At 44.2% G+C, this 10469-nt stretch overlaps 1 protein-coding gene across 1 annotated transcript in view; it reads left to right on the top strand.

Moving 5' to 3' along the window:
- The window catches only part of Stab2 (stabilin 2), a 175870-nt gene that overhangs the window by 33608 nt on the left and 131793 nt on the right, over positions 1-10469 (top strand). Inside the window, exons 6-9 of the mRNA XM_021204348.2 lie at positions 711-806; positions 3213-3338; positions 3710-3906; positions 5409-5542. Coding sequence (XP_021060007.1) covers positions 711-806; positions 3213-3338; positions 3710-3906; positions 5409-5542 — 553 coding nt within the window. The remainder of the gene's footprint in view (positions 1-710; positions 807-3212; positions 3339-3709; positions 3907-5408; positions 5543-10469) is intronic.

Genomic DNA, 10469 nt, shown 5'->3' on the forward strand with positions numbered 1-10469 from the left:
CTGTTTGTTACAGCGGCAACAGAAACCTCATACTCAGTGCTTTGTGGGAGTCTTGGCTTCAGTATGCTGCTGGCTGGCTTGACAGTGAACTGTGTAACAGATGAGCCACCAGCTGGGTGCGGAAGCGTTGACCATTTAGGTGAAAGGCCCTTCATTTGTTAACCCTGCCCTATCACTGGGATGAGAAGCCATCTATTTTGAGCAGAAACTAGGGCATAGTCTTTCTGAGCTGCTGTGTTGTTACACTTCTCCTCCCCGCACTGCCTTCAACATGCAAGAAGATTTGCTTACAGAGGTATCAGGCCACCCACAGGGACAGCCTCACGGGAAGCTCTCTTCTTCATACAAAGACACTAAGTCAATTCTGCTGTCAGGCTACACAAAGGTGTAGCAAACAGCTCAGTAGAAAAGAGAAGCCCAGTGCCCATGATGATGCCAAGCGAGCTTTAGATCCACGTTCTTACTTAACGCTCAGTTAGCCTTGGAACCCTTGCCTGCCTTGTCTGCCTTACACACTGAAAATCCCAACTAGGATAAAAGAAAAAAAAACAAAGCCAGGATTTAAACTAGGTTCTCTAGGAGTTTCCTCTACTTCATGGAGAGAGAGAGAGAGAGAGAGAGTCAGAAGGGCTGTCTGAGACTGTTACCCTTCCAGGATCTTCAGGAGCACCCCTATCAGATGATGACCGACCCTCATTTTCTGCCCACAGTGTGCAGTTGTGTCCACGGTGTGTGCAGCAGCGGGATCAGTGGTGACGGAACTTGTGAGTGCTTCTCTGCATACAGGGGGCCCAGGTGTGACAAGCGTAAGTGTTTGTTCACCCGCTGCACCAGACCAAAGCAATGCTGGGATGTGTTTTTCTTTTCTGTTTGTGACTGGGGCTCCACTGGAAGTGATGGACTGTCAAATGTTTCCTAAGAGGGAGCCAAAAACTAAGCAAACATTGTAAGAAGAGCTAAAGAGAAGAGCAAGGGGGAGGGGGGAGGCAGTGGGTGGATGATTGGCAAGAATGCTGAGCTGGAGGCTTATAAAGGGCAGGTACGGAGGGAATTATTCAGGCTGGGAGGACAACAGGGGCCATGGCAGTAGACAGTCCATAAAGGAGACAAAGTATCGCCTCAGTTATAAAAACTCATTAACAAATGCAGACCGCATAAACAGAGTCTCCGAAGCCACGTGACTTACCCAAGGGCACAGAAATGACAAATAGAAGTAGGGACCAAAGCACTGGGATCCATGGGAAATTATTTACAGTCCGATTAGAAGATGAAGAGCAGGGGTGAGTAAAAAGATGGGAGCTGACCTTAAAGATGAGACCGGTACACTCTGGGTGCACAGCCCGGCAGACCTCCCACTGAGCCCTGTGGACAGCTGCAACAGCAAAAGCTCCAGGGGTACCTCACTGAGCGCTCTGCCCTGCAGCCCAGAGCCACTCCTGCTGACTACACTGTACTGCCAGCGCCCTCTACTGGCAAACCTTAATTCTGTCTAGGAAAGAGAAACTCCCTTTTGACCTCCCTGTTAAAGGCCTAGCTCAGCCAATGGCAAAGCAGTTTCCACAGAATGAATTAGAAGCTGAGATGATTTTTAAAATCATCAAAATGGTCATATTTAGCCCATGACACCAGGCTCACTCAACTGACCCTCTGGATTATAGTCTCCAATGGAATAAAAAAAAAAAAATTAGAACAGTTTGGATTCCACGCAGGACAGACTCGTTGTACTGGAGGCCCAAGGTGTGTATGTTCTGCCTTCTATGCAGAGAACACGGCCCTGCAAACCGCCAGTTCACACTAACCCCAGGTGGGGGTGCTGTCCTCCCTGCGACCTCGGCCTCTGTCCACCCCGACACCGCCCATCACCGCCCAGCAGACCTATAAGCAAACCTTCTCAGTAAGACAGGGAACCAGTCCAGGAAGCTTCCCATGGAAGCGCTGTCAAATCTGCTCCCAAGTGAAACATAATTTTTGTCAAGCCAAAAGATAAACAAAGACTGGGACCCCCCCCCCCAAAAAAATACAATTCTCGTGGCAGGTGTACTTTTTTTTAATGTCAGGAGTATTTTTTAAAAAAATAGAGCTAAGAGCAGATAGTGCCCAGAATCAGATGTGAAAAGCAGCACTAACCACAGGGCAAGAACCCACAAGTAACTGCGCTGGCACCCACAAAGCCAGGCCGAAGTCAGGTGGCAGCGCTGGAGAGTGCTTTTGTTTGGTTTTGATTTCTTGCCCATTCTATCCTTCCCTTTGCAGATGGATTATGGGTGTCTATGGGCAAATAGGGATGACAGTAAAGGTGTGGCTTCCTACCAGCTAAGGGGTAGGAACTTACCAACTGTAACACAGACTTACAGGGTGATGCTTGTGGCCCCACATCTAGGAATTTACCTTGAAAAGGGGAAGGGCTGAGAAGGGTTAGATAAGAACTTATAGGTCAATAAATCCATGGCATAGCATTTGTAAGAGGAAAAAAAAAGCCGGAAATAACCTGGATGTTGAGCTTGGATAAATTTTGGTAGATCCTAAACTAGTTAAGTTAATGCCTACTTCTATATGAAATAAACATAAACCCCAATGGTTTGACATTATGGTTCTCAAGCTATAAAGCAGGATACCACATCAAAGCCATGAGCTACTTTTGGATTGTTTAAGTTGTTGGGAGAAACATGGAGACTGGAAAGATATACCTGTCCAATGCTATAAGACCTGCTAGCCTGGGTCAGTTCATGATTTTGTACGAGATCATGCTACATTTTTTTTTCCATGACACAGTATCAGCTGCCCTTTAGTGGCTGTTGTGGTTAAAAGTAAGTTCCAGGGCTGGGGAGAGGACTCAGCATCTCAGAGTTCTTGCTGTGTCAGCACGGGGACCTGATTTTGAATACCCAGAACCCAGTGTGGCTTGTGCGCATAGAACTCAAGCACGGTAGGACCCAAAGACAGGAGGATAGCTGAGGCTTACCAGCTACAAGCCGAGCTCCAGGTTCTGTGAGAGACCCGATTTCAAAGGAATAAGACTTCATAGCAAGTTTAGAGCCAGCCTGAGTTGGTTCCACAAGATCCTTTCTCAAAACAAAAACTAATCACAATTAGTTTTTACCTTCTGTGTGCTATATTTTAATTATTGTCATAAGCCTTAAAACTTTTTAATAAAGGACTTGCATAACTGGCCATCCTGCTAACGGGAGCACTTCAATAAACTTCCTATGCAGCCATCCCTGAGTGTGCAGCCCTGCTCTGCCCAGAAAACTCCAGATGCTCACCTTCCAGCAAAGATGAAACCAAACTCCAATGCAAATGCCTTCCCAGTTACGAAGGGGACGGCCAGAACTGCAAGCGTGAGTGGAACCCCACCCTGTTTGTGTTTCTGTGTAATGCACAAAATCCTGGGATGGAAAGTCTAGTCTTGGAAGCATGGCAGAGCCCCTTCTGTTATCAAGCACATGTAGACATTATATCACCACGATATGCAGAATTACAATTTCTGGCGATCCTTTGTGAATGGGTTCGGTAAAGCAGGGTGGTCAGACGGGCTGAAAGTGTGTGTTCCCATCTGAACACTGCCTTTGTGCCTGTGATGCATGTGAGCCCCGCCCACAGCTCTCTGGCAATGTTTCTCTCTCACTCTCCCGTGCTCCCACGCTTTTGCTCTCTCGCTCTTCCATCTCTGAGAACGCTAACCACCTCTCTCCCCCCATTGTCTCTCAAGCCATCAACCCATGTTTAAAAAATGTCTGCCACCCTCACGCAAGTTGTTCCTACCTGGGACCGAATCGGCACAGTTGTGTATGCCAAAATGGCTACCAAGGGGATGGTCAAGTATGTCTGCCAGTGGACCCCTGCCAAACCAACTATGGAAACTGCCCTACAAAGTCTACAGTGTGCAGATATGACGGGCCTGGACAGGTGAGCTAAGAGTGCATGGAGCTGGTATGTCCAGAAACAGGGGAAAGCATTCAAATGTTCCAAACCACTGGCACGCGCGTGGTTTTCGGGTCTTTCTGTTCCCAACTCCCATGCTCAGTTTGGTCTTCCTCTCTAGGCCGTCCTCACTGGGCTCAGGGCTTGATCACAGGGCTTCCCTACCCTATGTACCCTCTAAACTCACACTCTCCCTGCCCCCCCCCAAGTCAAAACTTAACTGCCCTGTGTTCTCTACTAACCCTACCCATGTGGTGACTGACAAAATATGGACAGAATACAAAATTAGACTAGGTTAGTTCAACCAAACTCATATGTATGCAGTCCACCTTCAATTCTCTGTCCTCAATAATGTCTTTTTAGATTAAGGGGGCTCTAGAAGTCCAAAAGGATGGGGACTCAGCAAAAGTCAGCAGTATCAAGCTGTAGGGACTGAAGGGATTGTGGGCAAGACACTGAATTATGTTATAACCTTGACTGACAAAAAGTTGCCCTGGCCTGGAGAACTTTATTGAGGAGATGAGTCAAAGGAACACTGTTTCTTGTCCCCATCCCCTGTCAGACTTTTGTCTATCCAGTATTTAATGGATGCTGACTGTGGCCATGACTACACATCATGTCCATATAAGGCATTGCTGCCCAGGATGAAGAAAAAGGTCAATGAGTAGCCCAAGCCTTCAGGGTTTCCCTGGTTGGAATGTTTTCAAATTCTGCAGAGAATCTGCTATATCTCTCCTCTGAGGATTAAAGGTATCATACAATATTCTCTATATCAATTTCTGAGCCAGTTTTGTGTAAAAATTCAAGGGACTAAAAATTTACTTTCTCAGAAAGCAGGCCTTTGTAGGATGATCCATGTTAGACCATGAATGTCAGAACTTGGAAATAAGACTTAAAGCACTCTTTGTATCTATAAAAATGTCCCCCAAGGCAGACTTTGAAGGTGTGGGAAGTCTCAGCTTTTCACAGAGATGCAGGACATTGCATCACTGACTAGCAGGACTTTTAATCTTGGTGCTGTGCATATTTTGAATTGCATCTTTTTGGCTGGCTTAGGAACATCACAGGATTTTAGTATCAACATTCTCTTTTTCTAACATTGCAGTTTCTCTAGACATTGTCCAGGGCTCCTGCACTCAAAACCGTATTCTAGAGGAGTAGTACCTCCCATCTAGATTCCAACCTCTATTGACCTATAACTCTTCTAAATGGAATTATGTGTGGAGTTAAGATTCAGGAAACAAACAAACAAACAACAACAAAAAAACAAACTTCTAAATTTTACATACAAAAGATATGAGCTTTCTAATAGGGAAGATATACAACCACCATTTCAATCTCTAAAAACTTTGACAAGTGCTTTGTGTAAGCCCACATTTGGTCTTGCTACTGTTAGTTTTTGTGAAGAATATATATATGGATTAAAGAACATCAGCTGATGAGACTAATTCAGGTCCAATTTGGTTTTCTCTCTCCATCTCTAAAAGTCTCACTGCGAGTGTAAAGAACATTACCGAAATTTTGTACCTGGAGTGGGGTGCAGTATGACGGACATCTGTGAATCAAAAAACCCATGTCATAAGAATGCGAACTGCAGCACAGTCTCACCAGGCCAAACCCAGTAAGTCTTCTCTTAGTCTCACTAAATGTTTCCCAGATGATGAAAGTGGGAACCAGTCAACATGGTAAGTTCCTTGAAGGAGAGGAAGCATTTCCCAATCAGCCCTGTATCTACTCCATTCCAGACAGTAGCAGCAAGGAGAATAGTAATTGCTTCATAGATCTGTTTAATCGATGAGTAAGTCAATAGGTATTTCCTTCCTGATGACTATGAGAATGCTCTGAGCACTGGCTTAGCCTGATACTAGAGCTTAAATGAACAGAACCAAAAAGGATCATTCATGGACAGTGCTTGTGAATGATATAGAATAAGATTTGGAAAAGTGAATAAGTGTGAGATGTGTTTCCTGGACACCAAGTTTCAGAAGATGTATACCATGAGGGAAAACATTTGTGTGCAAATTCCCAAGGCAGGGGTAACTCACACTGTGGGAAGAGAATTGTGAGTAGAGTTTAATGACTGGAGGTTAGTTACACTGAACATGGTGATCCACATCTTTAATCCCAGCACTTGGTAGTCAGAGGCAAGCAGATCTCTGTGAGTTTAAGTGAGAGCCTTGTCTATATAGAATGTTCCAAGGTGATCAGGGTGACTTAATGAGACCCTATCTCAAAGAAAGGAGAGAAGTGGGGGAGCAATGGGGCAACAAAGGTTGATTGGTTGGTTAGTTGTGGTTGGTTGTGGTTGGTTGGTTATTAGTTGTAGTTGGTTGGTTGTGGTTGGTTGGTTGGTTGGTTGGTTATGGTCGGTTGGTTGATTGGCTGGTTTGTTGGTCAGTTTGTTTGTCAGTTGGTTGGTTGGTTGGTTGGTTGGTTAAATCAAGGGCTCTAAGCAGGCCCTTGTAAAGGGGGTACTACCTGTCTGTGCACACGGTAAAATGATGTCTGCTCCATATAGCTGCAGTGACAATGACATTGAGGAAATGGTTCTGTGCAAATTCTGAGCAGGGGTGTTGTGTTTTCATCGGGGATAGAACAGAAGCTAGAAACTACATCCTTCAACTCTCAGACCACCTCTGCACCACTTAGTTCTCAAGGTTTTCAGTCTTTGTGAAGGACTCCTGTCTCCTTTGTGAGCTTGAAGTCATGATTACATTGGATCATAAAACAGCTTTTTGCTTCCTGAGGCCAGCAACTTCAGAAGTCTATGAATGATGAAGAATAAGTTCGGGTTTATTCCTTCATAACTGGGTCTTCAGTGTGCAGATCTTTTCCCCAGATGTATTTGAGAATCCTCACACTCCCTGTAGATAAGTATCCTAGATGTGGATGGAATGCCAGGCTTGGGTATTAGGATCCCTGTGTTTCATCATAACTCTGCCACTTAACTCCCGTACATTAATGGTTCTTAAGTCATAAAGTGAGGAGAATTGTACCTCCTATCATGGCTGTCATGAGGACCAAATAAAATTACCTTCATCTTCCCTTGGGCAGAACCCTACACAGAAAGAACACACACCAACCACAACCGTGAGCTGAGGTATACATGCCCTCAAAACACACGTGGATGTATGTACACCTCTTTCTTGAAGTCCAAGGAAGTAGAGAGATAAATAAAACATCATGTTCATGTTACCACCCCACTAAGAAGTCTGAGTAGCCCTCCTTATACAATCTCTCTCCTTCATGTTCAGAAAGATATAAAGATGAAAGCAGAATAACATAACAGTGAATTTTTCTTCCAAACTTATATCTAGGGTGTTCCATAGAACTAACAGCAAGTTTTAAGACCGTGTATGCCATGTATAGACCTTCCCTTTCTCCTCCTCCTCCACAGGAAAACAAATTGTCTTAGTTAGACAAATCAAGGCAGGAGCATGTCAGCTTCCAGGTAGGCATGGTATAGGAGGAGCTGGGACATCTTGTTCCAAAGGCAAACAGGAGAAGACTGGCTTCCAGGCAGCTAGGACAAGGGTCTTAAAGCCCATGCCCACAGTGACGCACTTCCTTGAACAAGGTCACACCTACTCCAACAAGGCACACCTCCAAATCGTGCTGCTTCCTGGGCCAAGGTTATTCAAACCACTACACAAATAATCTTCGCTTAAAAGAGGCTAGATAGAAAGTCTGGCCAGGTGAGACTAATAAAAGTTGAAGTCATTGATCTTTGAACAATGTAAAATAGTCGACCTGAATTAAAGAATTCATTAAGCTTACAGCTCAAAGGGCAAGTTTCTTCAGAATCCCAAACCAATTCTGTTAGTCACAGAAGGCCATCCCATTGGGAAGAAGGGGCTCAAACATGGGTTTAACCACTCACCTCTAGGGTGACCTGGGAGAAGCCTGAACTCTAAACACAATCTCCTCATCTGACATGAGAGCATAATATTACCTATACCTCCCTGTGAAGAGCTGACTACATATTTTTACTCTCAACTTTATTTTTATTATTACTAAAAAAAAAAAGAGCAAATGGTGTCATTCTTGTGATGGGTATCACTTTCCATTTTATTGCTCAGGAGGGGTGGGAAGTGAGGAGCAATAGAGGAGAGAAACTTTCTTTTATATAATTGATCTTGACAGGAAAGAAGCTGAGCCAGGCTGAGCCAGACTGAAAAGGCAGAGTGAAACCATTTGGTTCCCATTCTGACCACACAAGAGTATAAGCAACAAGTATAAGTATAGTGAATGTAAGAGACATTCTGGATCAAGGCTCAGGTCCTTCTTGTTCATTGCATCCTCATACGGTAGAAACAGGGCTAGCATGTGCTCCGAGGTCCCTTTCCTAAGTGTTAATCCCATTGGTGAGGCTCTACCTTATAACCTACGTGTCTCCAGTTCCTAGCATAGCACTCTGGAGATTAGGATTTCAACATGAGAGTGTAAGGACAACCTATCAGTCTCGAGCACTGCTCTGTGCTGTGATGTTCTCAACTGCATGCCTCCTGCCTTCTCTTCACTTGGAACATCCTCCAACTGTATGGTACACCTGCTTTATCTGAGTTGGACACACACACAGATCCTCTGATGCCCGTCTCGTGTAGCTCCTCCCCCGGGGTAACCCCTCCCCCATCCTCCACTGCACTCATTCCCCGGAGCTCCCAATACACCTCTAGTACTTACAGACCAGCTCTCCAGCTCTGTAATGAGCACTTGGCATACCTCGAGGCTGTGTGATCTTCACTGAGATACATAACCTCCCATATGTAAAGTAATATGTAAAATATGTAAAATGGAGTGGCTGGAGAGATGGATCAGCAAGCACATGCTGTTCTTGCAGAGTACCCAAGTGCAGTTCCCAGCACATGTTGGACAGCTCCAGGACATCTGACACCTCTGGCCTCTTCAGACATTTCCCTCAAGTATACACACACACACACACACACACACACACACACAAAATTTAGACACTTGGCTCAGTGGTTAAGAGCACTTACTGTTCTTCCAAAGATCCTGAGTTCAAGTCCCAGAAACCACATGGTGGCTCACAACCATCCATAATGAGATCTGACATCCTCTTCTAGTGAGTCTGAAGACAACTACAGTGTACTTAGATATAATAATAAATAAATCTTCGAGCCAAAGAGGTCCTGAATTCAATTCCTAGAAACCACATGATGGCTCACAACCATCTATACAGCTACAATGTACTCATATACATAAAATAAATAAATAAATAAATCTTAAAAAATAGACACTTAAAAGCAATTTAATAAAGCTAAGTATAGATCTCATTCATATAGTTGTTATGTTAAAATAGATACCACAGTGACTAATGCTTGGCCTATGATTTATCAGTAAATACTAGTTATTACAATCGCTACTAATTTCTATGTCCAACTAGAATACAACTACATCTTATTCACCTTTTCTGTAAACATCTGTCACTGGCTGAACCAATGGGATGAATGAGAGCTTGGAGCAACACACAAATCAGTAAAGGAAAGGAAGAAATGAAGGAAGCAAGTGATGTAAGCCTCCTGGAAGCCTACACTAGCTCAGCCCACACAGCATCCGTAGTTACTAGTGTCAACCAATCACACAAAATGCAAATGGATATGTGTGCTTTTAAAGCCTTAAGACAGTGCGCGATGTTTATACTCAATAAAAACAAAATAAAATATAAAACAAAAACAAAAACAAAAAAAATGTATGCACCAAAGAGGCTAGGTTCTGAATGCGCCACAGAAAACTGAGAATATTCAAGTCAGAAAACAGTTCCAGAACGACTTGGACTTTGGCCTGAGGTTTTAAAGTAAAAATTAAAAATATTTATGTCTCCTACATTCCTCGACGCTGAGACCATTGAAACAGGATTCTCGCTTCACATGAAACAGACCGTTGGCCTCATAAGGACTTGGAGAGAGCAGGGTCTTCAGGAGCTGGCAAGAGTTCCGCATCACGTCCTGGCGGTTGTCTTCAGGTTAAGCCTGTGTGGTTTGTTCTGAGACTTTAAATCTCCACAGTAAGGACTGTATCACCTCAAAGAGTTCCAATCCTCAATAAGCTCCCACGTCTTAATTAGTGTGGTGCTGTACTTAACGATCAGAAAACTGCCAATAGAAAAAACAGTCAGAGGAAAACCGACCATAATGCCTTTTAAAAGAAAGCATAGTGAGGTATTGTACAATGGTATCAATTTGGAAAGCTGAGGCGGGAGGATTGAAAATTGGAGGCTAGCCTGGACTACCGAGTGAGATCCTATTTAAAACGTTTATCAGTTTAATGCTTCTGGGGTTTGTGGCAGGCAGCAGGTACCCAATTCTTGCATATGACTCGGTAAGGGAAAAGGATCAGGACAGCTGGGACATGCTGCTAACAGGTTTCTCTTCGGAGGAAATCCCTTTGAGGCTCAGTGAAGGCTGGACTGGAGAACAGAACAAAAATGGAAAAGAGAGAAAGAGAGAGAGAGAGAGAGAGAGAGAGAGAGAGAGAGAGAGAGAGAGAGAGAGAGAGAAAGAAAGAAAGAAAGACAGACAGACAGACAG

Source organism: Mus pahari, chromosome 9 (assembly GCF_900095145.1).
Source record: "Mus pahari chromosome 9, PAHARI_EIJ_v1.1, whole genome shotgun sequence".
In the NCBI taxonomy this organism is placed as follows: domain Eukaryota; kingdom Metazoa; phylum Chordata; class Mammalia; order Rodentia; family Muridae; genus Mus; species Mus pahari.